The sequence below is a fragment of the Acomys russatus genome, chromosome 1 (assembly GCF_903995435.1).
Source record: "Acomys russatus chromosome 1, mAcoRus1.1, whole genome shotgun sequence".
Taxonomy (NCBI): Eukaryota; Metazoa; Chordata; class Mammalia; order Rodentia; family Muridae; genus Acomys; species Acomys russatus.
Genome location: NC_067137.1, coordinates 38,543,502 through 38,561,288, shown reverse-complemented (window position 1 = coordinate 38,561,288; position 17,787 = coordinate 38,543,502). Strand labels below are relative to the sequence as shown.

The following is a 17,787-nucleotide window of genomic DNA, read 5'->3' as shown; positions in this document are numbered from 1 at the left end:
TTGGGGGTAACTCTGGAACTATAAGGCTTAGAAGAAAAATACTTTCATGGATGTACCAGCCTTGCAAGCCCAACCTATGTGGTTCTTCAAAAATGACATAATCATAAATCTTACATGATATAAAAATGACAATTTGTGGGAAATGAAGCTCACTCTATAATTACTATGAAGCCACACAAACACATACTACAGGCCAAGTATCCTTCCCCAAAACACTTGGGAGCAAAACTGCTTCCAAGTGCAGTGCTTCCCACTTAGGGAGGGCTATTCATTTCGATTTTACCAACTGAACATCCAGCACGAAGTCCAAAAGGCTCTGATATCTGGCTTATACTAGCCTCCGTGCTCAAAATGTTTCCTATTCCAGAGGTTTCAGATCAGAGACCAATACTGTGTGCAGCTGAAGATAATGATTGCACCCAAGTAGCCTCACAATGTTCTCTGTTCCACAGTGAATGAGCTGTTGTATTTTTCATCATGTCATTTTATTTTTACTTATATTAGACCATTGGTTAAGTAGCAGTGTCATATAGCTACTTTTTCTTTAATCTACTTATAAAATTACTTATAAGTAATTACTTATACTTTATATAAATTACTTTATAATCTACTTATAAAAAGAACAAGTGTGGGATTCAAATAAAGAAAGCACCCATTTCATTTAGAGGTGTCGCACTGCAGTGGCTCAGTGTAAAGATGTGCTGCTCAGTACCCTGCCTGTCTCTGCACTGTCAGTCCTCTCTGCAGGTAAGATGCAAGCACACATCACCTTTTTGATTGTTGTGCAATACTGAGACAGCATGGTCTGGTCCAATCCTTCTATTTGTCTCAGTTTCTCAGCCACGATATCCACAGTCATTGAACTCAGTAACAGTGCTGTGCCTGTGTTGGAGGCCGATGCCTAGGAAGTCAAGGGAAATACATAAAGAAGTAGCATTAATATGGAGTGTATAAGGTCCTGTGACAGAAAAATTCATTAAGTTATACTGCTAGAATAAAGAAAACACACCCACTGCATATAGAATTTAAGAAAAATGCTCTTAATCAGTAGATTCAGCTATTATGACACGTAGCGTTTATTACAGCAGAGACAGCCTGACCCAGACCACTTTTCTAAGATGGCCATCCTGTGGACCAGACCTATCGCAAGTCCTCAAATGATTACACTTAATTTTAAGAAATAAGGGTATTGCCCTCAATAAGGGAATAAGAACTTAAGAGAGAGAGAGAGAAAAAAAAAAAGAAAGAAAATTGCAGACACTTATATTATAGAATACAAAAAACATATCTAAGAATAATTTCAAGTGTCTATATCAAACAATTAAGCAACCTTAAACATTCTATGCACTGCCTTGGTAGTTAGTCTAAGGTTTTAGAACTATGCAAGGGATCTAAAATTTCCTCTCTAGACCCTACAACAGTTGCATGATCTAATCTATAAAAGCCTGTTTTCATTTAAAAAGAAAAGGAGTCATAAAATAAATCAAGCACTTATTTAGAAGAACATCTTCCACAGTGCTGGCATCTGAAGAGCCTTCACTATGGCCAGCTCTGTGTGCTTGTCTTCATTCCACAAGTGCACATGCAGGTCTGGAGAGTGTGGCCTGGGGCTTCCACAGTATCTAAGGAGTAGTGGATTCAGACCAACTGATCAGGTTTTATGTAAATGAACTCTTTTCTTTGCTCCAAGTATATCTGAAAAAGGTTATGAAAGCTATAGGCGCGATAAAGCATTGCCAACTGGCATACAGGATAAAGATAACAGCATTCTGGTATGTCCTGCTGCCCTTCAATATAATCTTCACATGAAAAATAAGATTTATCATCTCATTAAGAGTATATAAATTTGGCTCAAACCTTTCATCCTAGCATGCAGGAAGCAGAGGCAGGTGAATCTCTCTTCGTTTGAAGCCAGCCTAATCTACATAACAAATTCTGGGACAGTTGGCATGAAGGGATGGCATAAATGTTTCAAATGTGTTTTACTGACTCTTTTACCAGTGTCAGGAGACAATAGACTATCTCATAGTTGAAAAATGCCTGTGAGGCACAGTTAATCCTTATTTGCAATGTGAAAATATAATAGCTGTACTACCTGAGAAATACAAACATACACATGCATTTTGTGTGTGTGCATGCATGTGTTTGTGTGCATGTGTATGCTTGTGCACATGTGTGTGCTTGTGCACATGTGTGTGCATGTGCTCACATCTGTGGGTGACAAATGAAAACATATGACTCAGATAGCAGGAGCAGTGATCTCATGAGTGAGGGACTCTACCAAGCTTACAAGGGCAACACAGGTGCATTAAAGTTTGAGAACAGATGACCTGGAACAAACTGCACCAAATATGCTTATTTACAGTTTGTCTTTATTTAACTATAAAATGTGTCAGAGCTTATATTATCTAGGGTTGGGCTGCTTTTAAAATATTAACAGCAAAAGACTAGTCTTTTCATACTTTGGTTTTCCTATCTATGCATACGGCTCTTTTTTCTGCCTAGTAAGTCAGCCAGTGTTTTCTTTTATGTGGGACGCTTCATGAATTTGCGTGTCATCCTTCCGCAGGGGCCATGCTAATCTTCTCTGTATCATTCCAGTTTCAGTATATGTGCTGTGGAAGCCAGTACCAGTGTTTTCACTATGCACTATCAACTATGTGAATTTTAAATATCATACTGATTTACTTTTCACATGGCATGCAACTCTCACATTAAAATGTACAATTTGATGACTTTAACTTTATTTACATAGTTTGTGAACCATCGCCTTCAGAAGAAACCCCTGTTCCCATTAGCAGTCACTACCATCCCTTCAACACTACCCATGAGCTAGTTTCTACCTCTTTACTTGAAGTGTCTGTTGTGGGCACTCTTTACATTGTGTGACCCTCTTTGTGTGACTCTCATTCAGTGTGTTGTTTTAAAGGTCATTCATCTTGTCACAGTTTGATTCCTTTTACTGCTGAATACTACTAATCTTTTAAATGTTATCTAATCCTTTAACTTGTGTTCTTGCTCTCAATATATTTTACATTGGCTTACTTTCTCTTTTGTTTGAAAAATCACAAAAGAAGAATTTGATCAACAAAATATAGATTAAGATATTGTAATAGTTCACAGAAAAAGGAATTAATGAATTCATACTGTTAAAACTAAATTTTTGTTTTTTATTGCTGTTGGTGGTAGTCTATTTTGTTTTGTTTTGGAGACAAGCTCTCTCTATGTAGCTCTGGCTGTCCTGGAACTAACTGTGTAGACCATACTGCCTTGAACTCATAGAGATCAGCTAGCCTCTGACTAAAGTGCTGGGACTAAAGGTATGTGTCACCATGCCCAGCCTTAAAATTAAGTACTTAAGTAAATGAATTAGGAAGAAGAAATGACTTCTCTTTTAGAAAAAAAAATTCCAATTAATAAACTTGGCAGAGAGAAACAGAAAATCTCCACCAGGCATCACCATTAGCACAGTAGTTTGTTTTTGTTTTTGTTTTGTTTTGTTTTGTTTTCAGGACAGGGTCTCTCTTGTAGTCCTGGCTGTCTTAGACTGGCTTTGTAGACTAGACTGGCCTTGAACTCATGGAGATCTGCCTGCCTCTGCCTCCTGAGTGCTGGGATAAAAGGCATGTGCCACCACACCCAGCTTAATACAGTAGCTTTATTACAAACGCCATCAATGGCCATCAATTAGTGGGCAAACGCCACGTAAGTTGAACAGGACATCGCAGAGTTTCAAATATCTATCCCAAGAACTTATTAGTTAAAAAAAGAAAGGAAGAAAGAAAGAAAGAAAGGAGGGAAGGAAGGAGCTGTAAAGTACTGACACCTAGCAGAGGCCACCTCAGCCAAGGAGTTAAAATCACGTATGACTTCTTTTTGTAAGTTGGTCTTCGTCAAGCGATAAATTAGTAATTTGAAAACCATATACATTGCAATAGTTCTTTGAATGAAAGAAAAATGTTAACCACTTTCCAAGTCTTTCCAAAAGTAATAAAATATAGTGAAATTACTTTTATTTCAAACGAATCTTATAACCAAAATAATAAATTTTGAATGGAAATAACATAAAAGTAAAGAGGAATGTAAAAATTTATTAAGTTGCTAAATTCTTTTTGTTTGTTTGTTTGCTTGGTTTTTGTTTGTTGGTTGGTTTTTTGAGACAGGGTTTCTCTGTGTAGCCTTGGCTGTGTTGGATTTGATGTAAACCAGGCTGGCCTCGAAATCACAGCGACTGCCTGCCTCTGCCTCCCAAGTACTGAGATTAAAGGCATGTGCCACCATACCTGGCCACTATATTTTTAACCGAAACTAGGTGTATTGTTTTGAGAGGAAACAAAAAATCCAAATGCTAATCTCTTTCAACATTTATGGTGCATCCTCATTTGAAATCCACCTCTGTAATCCAGAACAGATTTTCTAAATCACAGTGTATTTATTTTTCTTACTTGGGAAATTAGTTTGTTTAAACCATTAAATAGAAGCTTCAAAATGCATCTTACTCAGAATTTCTCCAGTTCAAAGCAAAACTATGAAAACACTAGTTACCTGAGGTAGCGGATTTGCTTTCTGGTGTCAGTAGATTAATAGTACACTCTGAAAATCACATCTTCAATTTATTAGATAAGCTGAAAACTGATTAGTCAGCAATGACTGCCATGCAGAGGCTGAAAGCAACTATGGAAATGAACCCGACACAGAGTGAGCACAAATCTATAAACAGCCCAGCATGAAGTAGCCGATGACCATCTAAAAACCTAGTAAGGTGAGTGAGACTTCACCAGGAATTTCTGTACCTGTCTCTGTTTGTTAAGCCCAGAGTCACACAGCTTTAAGGAAGGAATAAAACAGAGTGAAGGCCATGAATGTGAAATAAATCATCAAAACACATGTCATATACATAGACAGAGCCCTTGCTAAGCCTGTCATTTCCCCTCAACTCTGAACAAACCGTGGTATCAGCAGCACGGAGCAAGTAATATACATGCATGGAAAAGTTTTGTTTCATTAGTAGGTACTTAGAAAATTTAAATAGAACTCTTAAAACTTACTTTTTTTTCATTAAAAGAATAAATCATGCATTATACATTCAATTAAAAACTGGATAAACAATATTTTTCCACAAAAAGCCAATATTGTTCCAACATATAAGCTTAAAATTGCCAAAACATTTATAAGGCTTAATTATGTAGACTACCTTAAAGGATGGTTAGTATTAAGAAATACATCTTTAAACGTGTGCTACTTCGTTGACTATGTTGATCCTGACAGATGCCTCAGTTGCCTGTCCAAAAGAAATGCCCACCCAATTAAAAATGTAAGAGAAGGAAAAAAAAGCCACATTCTTTGATTGACATACTGTAAAATTTTAAGAACTCTACTTCAAAGCAAACAAGCACTATTATTAATTATTCTTCTGTAACTAAAAAACAGTGGCAAATATTTTTAAATGCTTAGAACAGTCTACAGATGACTTACAAATTTAAACAGTCAACTGAATATGCTGTTGCCATGAACAAAGGGCAGGGTCCACTAGCCTCACCTCACATGTCTGTCTGTGAACATGGCCAGTATCTGGAGTCCACAGTGGGAATCTCTTCTACTTTCCAACATCAAACTTACTATAGTAAGTTTCTAGAAGGTGACTATATGCATACATCTTCATTGGGATGTGCACAAGTGTCAGACACAAGTGCAGTGAAATGATGGTTTACAAATGCCACCAAACAAGAGGCAGAAGCTGTTACAACTTGGCTCTTCTTCCTCCTGTGTTTTTATGATCACTATATTACTTACTCTTCAAACTACTGGAGAAATAATTCTGTCAAAGCTGACAAATAAGGCTTACCACTATAGTTTAAGAACACTAAAGGGGAGAAAAAACAAGTATTAACATGTTTGTCTGCTTTTAACCTTAAAAAATGTTTTAAATTTTATTTATATTTATGTGTATGGGTGTTTTGACTGCATGTGGCTGTGTATCACATGTGTGCAGTGTCTATGGAGGCCAGAAAAGGACAGTGGATCCCCTGGGACTGGTGTTACAAGTGGTGAGCAGCCATGTAGTGCTGGCTGGAACTTGAACCTGGGTCCTCCAGAGAAGTAGTCAGTGCTTTCAACCACTGCACTATACCTCCAGCGCCCTGCACCAGGCTGGCCTAGAACTCAAAGCAATCCACCTGCTTCTGCCTCCCAAGTGCTAGGATTAAAGGCGTGCGCCACCAAGCCCAGCTTGAAAATCCACTTCTTAAGAACTATTAAAAGGGTGCATAGTGTTCCAGCTGGTTGATACTACTGCAGGGGAGTCTCTAAAGATGAGGAGCACCTGTGGTATGCAGAGTATCTGAAGGTAAGGGACACCTGTGGCACACACAGTCTCTGGAATGAGGGTACATGTGGCAAGCACAGTCTAAAGAAAGCCTATGGTGCCCAACTCCTTACCCGCATCTGCAGCTTTCTCGTCCAGCTCTTCTCCTGAGCAAACATGAGACAGCTTGGTTCGGACATATGTTGCCTTGAACACAATTTGCAAGCTCTAAAGCAGTGGTGGAAATAAAGCCCCTTCAGGAGGCACCAGGTTTTTACACTGTATTTCATGAATTGAAGCCTATTTAGCAAAAGCTCTAACCTTCATTGCCTTTATTAAATCAACAGTTGTCTTCAATCTCTAAACATAATGGTAAGAACAAACTGGAAATTATTTTAATGTTGCCTATGCAATTCTCAATTTTTTGCAATTAAACTTGATACTAAGTATTGTCATGTTTTTTCAATGATATATAGAAGTGATCTCTCAGAGGCCAAGAAAGGCTGACACTGGTGATCCCTTGGAGGCCTGGGAACCAACCTACAGGCTTTGAGGGTAGGATGCCTTCCATTTTTCTCTCCTGCTCTATCCCACAGGTAGGGCTTTCACACGCTCGATAAAATGCTAGAACAATGAATGCTCACTCAATATCAGCCAGGAGTACACAGTGAAAACTCAGCAAGGAAGACAAGGAGAAGGAGGAGAAGGAAGAAGAGGAGGAGAGAAGAAGAGAAGGAGGAGGAAGAAGAGGAGGAGGAAGAAGAGAAGAGGAGGAAGAGGAAGAAGAGGAGGAAGAAGAGGAGGAGGAGGAGGAGGAGGAGTCTGGATTGCTAACATAATGTCACTCAGGAGACCAACCTTAAGAAAGGCCCTCCATAAAGAGCCCTTCCTTCCCTGAGAGCATCAGAAGTCTCATCATGGAGTTAGGGGACCAATTCCCTTAAGTCAGAAATCTGGGTAGAACTTTTGGCTCCCTAAAACTCTTGCTAGTAGCTTGCTATTGAACACCAGGCTCCCTGAGGAGCGGGTCAGCCCTTATTTTGCATGCTATATGTACTATACAAAAGTCTCCTTTCACCATTGTATGCAGTTTCCTGGAGAGATAAACTGCCCACACTCTCACAGCATTTCAAGCTGACTCCTGCCAACACTTGAGCTCATGACAGCAGCAGGAGATGGCTACAGCAGTCCGTTAGGACCCATGCTGTGCCTCAACTGCATTTACAATTCTCTTACTGTGAGTGTGCCATGCATGGTCGTTGTGTTTATAAACGTGGATATATTTTAGTTAGAATTGATTTTTATATATTATGGTAGTATTACATGTTTTATGCATTTATGACAAACACAATTTTCCTTTTTCAGTATTTCTAGACTGTGGCCTGTAAGGGTGTTTTTGTGAATTATGTAAATCTTTTTCCTTAAAGCAATTCACACGTGTGTGGAGTAACACAGTGCAAATCTATGTTGAGGACCTTGGTGAGAATTCCTCTGAAAGAAGGTAAAGGTACCAAGTATAATCTTCGAGAAAAGCTTCAAATTCTTTAATATAGTCATGCACTTCACAGCACTTCCGTCAATGCCGGACTGTGTGTTAATGGCAGTCCCATTTAGTGATGGCCTTAGTTTGTGCGAGTGTACTCCCTATTCACAGGACTGCCTAAGGTGTGGTTCCCAGATCATATGCCTATCCTAAAGAGATGCACAACTAATTTCAAAACCTCAAGACTCGTCTAAAAACGATGCATGCCTCTAGCACCTAAGAACCCCTATCTTGCTAAACGAACACCTGTGTTAGTCTAAACTGGCTACAAACGTGTGCACTGCTTTCCACTACTAGCCAACAATCACCTAATTAAAGCATTTTGAGTTCTTAGTCTTCAGTCTTTAAGGATCTGGGTAGTCTTTTTAAGTATTAATGTACGTGAATATGCTAAGCTTTAGTAATACCTAAATCAGACCAAAGAAACTGGCCTGTCTGTTCAGGGTAGCTTGTACAAGGGTAGGAGTGCATCACAGGACATATTAACTCCAAAGGCCACAGCCTGCTCATACTCAGGGGGAACAGGCAAGGCAGAGGCCACAGAGGATGGCTGCATTCTGGCTCCTTACCCTGCCACCCTGCTCCTGTGTCCTGGTGTAAGCCCCATACATTTCACTTGTGCCATTGAGGCTGGACCAAATGCCTATATATATACCAGATGTGCCTAGAGGAGCCTCAGAAGAAAAGGGAGGCTTGAGACAGGCCCAGGGGCTGCTCTCCCTCCCTTTTTGAACTGAAGTAGAGATCAAAGCTTCAATTATGAAAAAAGATTTCTCTGCTTTGGATGAGGACACACTAGTCCTTTCCAACTCTAATGGTCTGAGAGCAAATCTCAGGTCTGATATTATCTTCATTTTCACAAGATCTAGCATGCATATTTTCTCAGCCATAAAATTACAGGGAGTAAAACCAGCACAGGGGCTTATATTTCAAGCCCCTACTTTGTGAAACACTCAAATATTTATCTATAATTTGCCTGCTAGTCTTAGACTAGACTTCGTAGGCTACGATCTCTGTAATGTTAGTGTGAGAAAACTTATCATTTTCACAAGGAATTGCTTTCCAAAAGTTTGTCAGAATTTCTTGTGGTAAAAACAGATGAGTTCACCTATATTTTGCAAAGACCATAGTTGGTTAACTTTTTGGCCTTACTTTTCCTCCATGTTATCCCAGGTCAGCAATAATACCACAATTTGTTCTAAAAAGTGTGGCTCCTAGCTTATCTGTAAGTGGCCGTTCTCATCATGTCTATGCAGCAGACACTAGCGAAACAGACAACACCAATAACCAGCCCTGCCATCCCAGTCAGGACTGGGCAGCCTCCAGCACAAAGGGCCACCGACTCTCCTGTAGGCTGCTGGTTCAGTTAGCAGTGTGGGGGTTTGAATAGGAATGACTCCATAAGTTCATAGATTTGAATGCTTGGTCACTAGGTAGTGGCACTATTAGGAGGTGTGACCTTGTTGAAGTAGGTGTGGCCTTGTTAGAGGAAGTGTGTTATTGGAGGCAAGGCTTTGAAGTTTCAAATGCTCAAACCAGGCCCAGTCTTTCCTCATGCTGCCTGCCAATCCAGATGTAGAAAGCTCGGCTCCTTCTCCAGCACTATGTCTGCCTGTGCTCCACTATGCTTCCTGCATGATGACAATGGACTGAACCTATAAGCCAGACTCAATTAAAAAGTTTTCTTGATAAGAGTTGTCACGGTCATGGTGTCTCTTCACAGCAATAGGAGCCCTAAGACAGGCAGGTTCTTCAGTTTCCACCACTGCTTTCATCGGTTTTTGAACAAATGTCGACTTACTTTTTCTAGTCTTCTACAAGACACATTTTACAAACTGTTGTCACTGTTAATTTCTTAGAAGCACAAGAAGCATGGTGAGCATCTACTATCCACTCTACCAACTACAAGCTAACTTTTAGTGCTGAGAACAGGCAGTGTGTTACTCACTGGCAGACATTGTTCTATGTGAGGCGCCTTCATATTCTGTTACTGAGCTTCTAAGCATGGCTCAGGAGCTGCATCATTCCCTTTCCCCAAAATGTATTTCAAACCTTGTCAAAGGCTCCTCTTCATGGACCCAGAAAAAATAAATTACTGACACTTTTTAGTTACAAGTGTTTGCCTACATTTCTGCACATGGGAAGAGCTGCTGTTTCAGCATTTCTGTGACACTGAAGCCATGAAATCCTACACAGGATCTGACTTTCATCAGAATTTCACTGAATAATTTGAGTCCCTAGAACTGAATTGTACACATGAATCCCTGTGGCAAAGGTCCTCTGAATAAACTCAGTCAGTTTTGCATACAGTGGTGATGCTCCATGGGCCAGAGTCCCTAAGCACACAAATAGGATTGCTGTGACTCAGTGAGCCTGTCACTTACAAATAACTCAAGTTACCCCGTCATTTTAGCTAATATGTTAATGACTTAAGAATCATCAGCTCCTTAGTGAAAACAACAAAATGGTTCCCTTTTTCTCTCTCTTTTTTTAAAATGGTTATCTTTTCCTTTTTTTATTATTAATTTCTTCAAATTACATTTCAGTTGTTAGCCCATCCCTTGTATTCTCCCATTCCTCCCTCACTCCCACTTCCCCCCATTCCCCTCCCCTATGTCTGTGACTGAGGGAGACCTCCTCCCCCTGTATATGCTCATAGGGTATCGAGTCTCTCCTTGATGACCTATTATCCTTCCTCTGAGTGCCACCAGGCGTCCCCATCCAAGGGACATGGTCAAATATGGGGCACCAGAGTTTGTGTGAAAGTCAGATCTCCTTCTCCACTTAACGGTGGAGAATGTCCTGTCCATCAGCTAGTCTGGGTAGGGGTTCGAAGTTTACTGCCTATATTTTCCTTGACTGGTGTCATAGTTTGAGGAGGACCCTAGTGCCCAGAACCCGCCTGTAGTTTTCCAGGACCCTCTGGATCCTTCTATTTCTTCATTCTCCCAGGCTTCTCACACCTAAAGTCTCCATAGGATGTCCTCCCCTCTGACCCACTTTCCTGATAGGTAAAGTTTTCCATGGGGACGTACCCCTTGTGGTACATTTACACTATGGAATACTACTCAGCTATTAAAAACAAGGAATTCCCGAAATTTGTGGACAAATGGATTGAACTAGAAATTATCATAATGAGTGAGTTCACCCAGAAGCAAAAAGAGTTAAATGGTATATACTTACTTATATCGAGACCCTTTTTTTCTCTTAACTAGATTAATTCAAAGGAAATTAGGGCTTAAAAATATATTACCTATTCAAATACATATTTTAACTTAAACATCTTTGATAAACTTAGGATATAATATTTCAGCCTATATCTTGTCACTGCTTACAACATTTTAAAATAGTGTTAGAGAGACCATGTTTTCATGAGATAGCATATTCTGAACATAAAACACAAGCTGGACTCCTGAACTGCAGACTGAATGACTAAAGTAAGGCTTCATGGCTCCTCATCACAGGCCATTACTTATTAAATATAAAGTCTGGAAAAATTATTATTTTAGTGGCTTCTATAGTTTGTTGTTCTATAGGTTTTTTTTTTTTTTTTTTTTTTTAAGAAACCAGTATCTTTTTGTTTGCTTTGTTTTGTTTTGAGACAGGGTTTCTCTGTGTAGCCTTGGCTGTCCTGGACTTACTTTGTAGACCAGGCTGGCTTCAGAGATCCACCTGCCTCTGCCTTTTAGAGTACTAACATTACAGGTGTGCACCACCATGCCTGGCTAGAAACCAGTATCTTTATGTATTAAAGGGTTTAAACAATCTCCTTTAGATGCTGAACCAGCTCTAGGTTTGTCTAGAAATTTTAATTTCATTAATAAAGAAGGAAGAAGCAACACTTCACCAATGGAGACACCAAGAAGCAAGAGTGAGGTTCCAAAGATGTGTTGGTCTACACCATCTAGCTCATGTCTTCCTCTAGTGTCAAAAGTGATCCTTTCAAAGCTGTCCTACATAAATCATACCAAGTGCAGGCTTTAAACAAAGTTAGAAATGAAAACAATGCTCAGCGCTAAGGAAAAATCCACCAACTAAATAATGGTGGTGGCTCCTGGAAACAACCCTTTCTTACTGGAGAATGCAAGCCCCTCCCATATCACCAAGAAAGGGGAAATGCAGGAGGAAGCATTAGCTTTGGAATGAACTGATGAGTTGTAATTATTAGTGCTTGGCTACTCTACACTGCCCATCACACCATAAGTGAGTTAGTGCACTGCTGCCAATCGCATTAAGACAGTCATTACTGCTGCAGAAGCAAAGAGATGCTAGTGTTCCACACCACAAGACTACTCTATTACCCTCGAGGAGTCTGTGGGTGAAGGAAGCCCCTCAGCAGCATCCTCCTTGATAACTTCCTAGCAACATAAAACAGGAGAGTGGGTAACAGGGAAGGATGAGCCATATGGAAGATGAATGAACGTGATGCTAAGGTAACAACACAGATAACACTGGCATGACTGGAATTCCCCCTCCACCACTTTAGAATGTAACTTAAATTATGTTCTCAGGGAACTTGTCTTTTTTATAGTTCCTTACAGGTTATCATCAGGAACCCCTACGATATCTGGCACAGACGTATTTTGTTTTGGATTAGTTATATTCAGTGGTGTGTTTAAACAGTCTTGTTCTGTGGAACGCCTGCCACAGACTGAAATGCTTTTCTTCTACTGCATCCTCTATCAGCTAAACCATAATGTTAATGCATATACACACAGAGATACCATATACAAGGTCCTTTAAAAAGCTACTAGAAATTACTAGTTATAAAGATCTAGTTTTTAAAGTTTGGTAGCAAACACTGCATTATAAGCCAGAGATCTCAACATTTAGTCAACGAGATGGCTAGTCATGTTTCTTTCATAGATATTTACCAGAAATAAAAATATACATTTTATAATAGTAATAGCTTGTTTCTCAAAACTATAAAGTTGTAGTCTTTTACTCTAGAGAGGAAGAAAACAGCTTTTAATGGTATCCATGTTTTTTATGAGATTAGTATTTTAGTTACCCTTTTATATACTTACTAGGCCATTGTTCTGATCTCTGGGCAAACTCGTTTTTACTGATGAGCGTGAGATGAGATGTTGGGAAGCGCCAGGGTAACACCTTGGCGTGTGAAGGTATGGGGCAAAGAATGGCTATGGAAAAACATGTAACAAAAAAGGGCATGAACAATTACAGAAATCAAAGTGTAATGAGATTTATCAAGTGAAACTAACCAACACAACTCCAAAATTGAAAAGCAAGTGACAAAACAAAAGCCTCCTTCACTCTCTGTAAGATCCAAACCCAGAGTTAAGACAATGACTTACATTCTATTTCATTCATTTGATATACACTTAAAAACACAATTGAAGTTTTGTATCTTGTGGCTTAACACAAACATCTTTCTTTATATTCAGCATGTTGACTTGTTTGCTGTACATGGTTTATACATACTAACTTACAAATTCTCTTTTAAAGCAGACTAGAATGTTATTAGAAAATTCTGCCTTACAAAAAACATTAAGTTATATGAGACCCCAAAATGCCTTGGTCATATGGGAACAACCAGCCGTGCTTCCAAGGACAGCCTCACGGGGGCCTGGAGCTTAGCTGCCTCACAGCACACTGGACTACACTCTAGGCTATAAGATGGGGAGACTTCTGTCTTCACAAGACTTCTGCGTTTACTTGTAGCCAGTTTCACGTATCCGATTATGTGGACTAGAAACATAAAGGTCAGAATTCGTTAGGATTCACTGCTCTGAGGTGGCCGCTTCTCTCTTCTTTACTCTTGACAGTTTCAGACAATTACTATGGCATGACTAATACCATTAAATAATAACAGAAATAGTAAACCTAAAAACAAGAGAAATTTTAGTGTTTTAAAAATAATTAAATACTTTAAAAGCAGGTTTCATTATTGTTCTTAAAATAAGTTAATGTAAGACGCCAGCCTAGATGGTTTTATAACTTTTTTCAAACAAACTTATTTTTACACCTTTAATTAGTATTAATTGAGCTGTCTTATGTAAAATTGCAGCAGATTTAAAGACTGGTGACTACAGATCTGTATTCTGTACCACCTACCACACTGTTAATTTATACAGAGAAGGAGCATTCTCATAAATGCCATTGGCTCCTCCTGTGTCCAATACACACACACACACACACACAAAAGCATACACACAAAAGCACAAAATGGAATCACATTTCTAAGGCTCTACAAACAGCAAGCCTATTACCATGATGGACATTTAAAAAAATAAAAATGTAAATTCTACAATTCCATCTTTGCTGCATTTTCCCCAAACTCTTTCCTCCCAGTTCATGTGAATAAAGTCATGCAGGCAGTTGTCTTCTGTGGATATTAGCCTCTGTATTTTCCTGAATTTAGACTAATCAGGGAGAAAAGAAGGATTAAAACGCACAATAGATTTGAGAGTATGATTCCACAAAGTATGCTACAATTCATGATCTGTTTTCCTACAGAAAATATTAGTGTCATTACATGATTAGGGTTGTTAAGGTGAGAACAGACAACTCCGATCGACTACATCAACATGGTTTGGGTACCACTGGTAACTGCTTTATCTTTTAGTTAGGAAATTGTGTATTAAGCAAAGAATTACATATCATTACCGGTATTTGAAATAAAAATGGCTTATGGTAGTATTAACTGGCAACAGCATTGACCCTTCAAGCAGTATGCTTCTATTATTATCTCACATACATTTAAGAACCATGAATGACTCTAGGAATTTATTACTGTTATAAATGCCAATATATGCTATATGAAATATACCAAAGGAACCATTGCTGCACTCACAGTATTTCCTTTCTTATCAAGAAAATAAATAAAAACCAGTAGTCTTATATTCGAACTCTTTAGAGCTCTAGAAACATGCTAATATCTAAGACTCAGTTTCTAAGAAAAATCAGACACTTGTACATTTAAGCCTTACACTTTCCTATTTTAAAGCCAACTTATACTTCCAAACCAATAACAGAACCCACAGGGAGAGAAACCCTGGCGCACACTACAAGAGATACTCTAAAGCAATGGTGCTGCCCTTACCCTGTTGTAGAAGGGGTGCTGGGGGCCAGACATGCCACTGTAATAGCTGCTGTGGGGCTGTGGGGACACAGCTCCGGCTGGGAATGGCCCGTTGAAGGATGCTGAGGAGCAGACAGATGCAGGCTGACTGTACCCAGAAGGTGGGCGAGGAGGGCCTTCATGCAGAGGGAGCGGGGGATATGCAAGGCCTCCTATGTTGATCTGCTCTCTTGCAGCTCGAACATCTGAAAATTCCACCACAACCCAAAAGGCAAAAGAGAACAAGACACTAATGATGAGTCCTGTCACCAGCTAGTAAACAAGACATATTTTCATCCATGCTATGATTCCAGCTGGGCTTAAAGGTGCTGACTGGAGATCTTCAATAGTCCACAGACTTTAAGTGAGGGAAAAAAAAGCCCAATTGCTGGACATGAAAGGGGTTTTTCACTATTTGAAAAAGTTACCACACTTGGATTCTTTCTTCAGTTATTAAACACTATAATTTCTGACTCTTTAAAGATCTGTTTGTGACATGTTAACAAAAGACTCAAATTTGTCTAACACTAATACAATGTAAGCTAAACAAAGCTTACAAACTGAGACACACTGACTTCTCAACACAGCCACAAAAGCATCAGTCTTAGAGTAAGTACCGAGAAAAAGAACTTGGGGGGAGTTTGGGTTTGTTTGTTTGTTTTTGGTTGTCACATAATAACTACATATTTATGGCACAATATGCTTCATATACATAAACATAATATGCATCACCTCAAATGCTCTTCATTTTTCTGGGAGGGGACCATTTGAATGGCCTCTATTGGGTATTTTGAAAGACTTATTAAGTCACAGTTAACTGTAGTCACTGTGTGTAAGAAGAGTCAGAAATTACTCCCCCTACCCAACTGTACCTCTGTCTCCACTAACTAGCCTTGTCTCGTTGTGCCCTGTCCTCCCCATCCCAGGCTCTAGCTCGTCCTGCTCTACTCTCCCTGAGATTCTACACATGGGTGAGAACGTAGTGCCTGTTCGTGGATCTACTTCATGGCATACAGCGACTAACTGAAGGTGATCCCTTAGTAACTCCCACAAAGCTTAATTATGGGCCGATGAGCAACATCACATGAAACACTTGTGTTCCAACACAGCACATACCAGTCTCTCAATAGCCTCTCCAAAACTAGAATGTAAACTGGATTTGGCAGTATGAGCTCTAAAACCAGAATGAAAAAAAAAAAAATAGTTTGGGCAATTTACAGAGATCCTGTCTCAAAATAAAAGTAAAAAGGGGTGAAGATGTGTGTTCAGTGACAGACTGCTTGCCTAGCATGCCCAAGGCCCTGAGTTCAATATCCAGGACTGCCATAAAATAAATTATAATAACTATTTAGTCTCAGTTTATAAATTAGGTTAAACACCTAAAATGAAGGTAAAGATCTTTTTGTTTTCTGCTCAACAGAGATCCTTATTAAGAACAGAAGACAGACATTGGGACAATTACAAAGTGTGGCATCTGAAAATCCTGACTGCATGTGAAAAAGAACGCAAGTTCAGTGCTCCAAAGGGAGAAGTTGGTGAGTAAAGAAGAGAACACAGTGGAGTAAACAGGTAATATCTTCACACTCCAAAGTGTCAAACACACTCAGTCCTTACTCTCATTAATTCCTCTGTGGAATGCTTGGTTCAAATTTCGTAAAAAAAAAAAAAAAAAAAAAAAAAAAATTTGTTTTTTTTTTTTTCAAGACAGGGTTTCTCTGTGTAGCCCTGGCTGTCCTGGACTCACTGTGCAGACCTCGAACTCACAGGGATTCACCTGCCTCTCCCTCCTGAGTGCTGGGATCAAAGGTGTGTCACGCCCAGCTTTAATTTTTTCATAAAGCAAGATAAAGTTAGCTAGCTAAGGAAATTCTGCTGCCTGTAATCCCAGCATTTCAGAGGCCAAGGCAGGAAGACTGCAGTGACTCTGGGTCCAAACAGTGCTTCACAGCGACACCTCAAAAATGAAAGCATAACCAGCAAACAAGAAGAAAGGGAAAGAAAAATAAGCTGTACCACAATGCCCACCTGCAATGATCTCCCGCAGTTTGGGATCCAGGTTTACCGTGCATGGCAAAAAGGTCTTTACATCTCGAGCCACAAGAACTGGGGTCCTTGAAGACAGAAATACTTCAAAATTTCTTATATCTCCATCAATTTCAAGCAGTGGCTCAACATCTTTAGTTGTTGGAATATTCTTTGATATTCTTCAAAAAGAGAAATGAAAAATCCATCAATGCTGCTATCAGAATCAAACTGTGTTCTTAAAGCCTGTTGCTTCTGTCCACAAGGAGCACATGACTACACACCTTGCTCTCATTTAGAAAAATTGTTAAGACACCTAAAAGAGAAAAAAATAATAAAACAGTTCCAACATGACTAAGGTGACAATGACTTCACAGATTTTGGGCAGGAGCAAGGCGTGGACCAGGGTGACAAAGAAGAGCCAGTTGCTCACTCTCACTGATGGTGAGATAAGCTATGAAGGCCCAGGCAAGAAATGTGGGTCCCAGTAAGACTAGCAGCTGCCCACAGCACACAGCGAGTGAGAGGCTGTTTCTGAGATCTGGGCTTTTTCAGTGTGGCAGCGAGGTTCTTTCTTTTGTAGAGGTTTTTTTTTCCTCTTCTCTATAAAGTCTGTTTTCTACTGTTAAAAGTAACGTATGCTTACTGTATAATAGATATGATAAAACACACACACAAACATGGTAGCCTGGAAAGAATAAGATTTAACCAATCAAATATAGTAACTGCTAATATAATGTCCCCTTTTATTATGTATTTCCCTTCATTTTTTTTCACATAATTGAGTACAATTACAATAAACAATTTTGGGTCAATCAAAATTCTTAAGTGTAAAAT

The 17,787-nt window shown here is 39.3% G+C and overlaps 1 protein-coding gene and 1 non-coding gene across 7 annotated transcripts in view; both read right to left on the bottom strand.

Moving 5' to 3' along the window:
• The window catches only part of Kidins220 (kinase D interacting substrate 220), a 94,079-nt gene that overhangs the window by 11,062 nt on the left and 65,230 nt on the right, over positions 1 to 17,787 (bottom strand). For 4 of the 6 annotated variants that reach the window (XM_051144052.1, XM_051144060.1, XM_051144034.1 and 1 more), the window contains exons 23-25: positions 16,954 to 17,132; positions 14,911 to 15,134; positions 770 to 901 (exon numbers count right to left, since the gene is read on the bottom strand). In XM_051144052.1, coding sequence (XP_051000009.1) covers positions 770 to 901; positions 14,911 to 15,134; positions 16,954 to 17,132 — 535 coding nt within the window. Of the gene's footprint in view, positions 1 to 769; positions 902 to 4,793; positions 4,827 to 6,438; positions 6,472 to 11,489; positions 11,801 to 12,148; positions 12,206 to 12,874; positions 12,989 to 14,910; positions 15,135 to 16,953; positions 17,133 to 17,787 lie in introns of those variants that run through there. The other 2 variants (XM_051144071.1, XM_051144064.1) reach the window with 2 other exon arrangements.
• Positions 2,525 to 2,631, bottom strand: LOC127196867 (U6 spliceosomal RNA). The gene has a single exon (XR_007831562.1). It is a non-coding gene; the product is annotated as a U6 spliceosomal RNA (small nuclear RNA).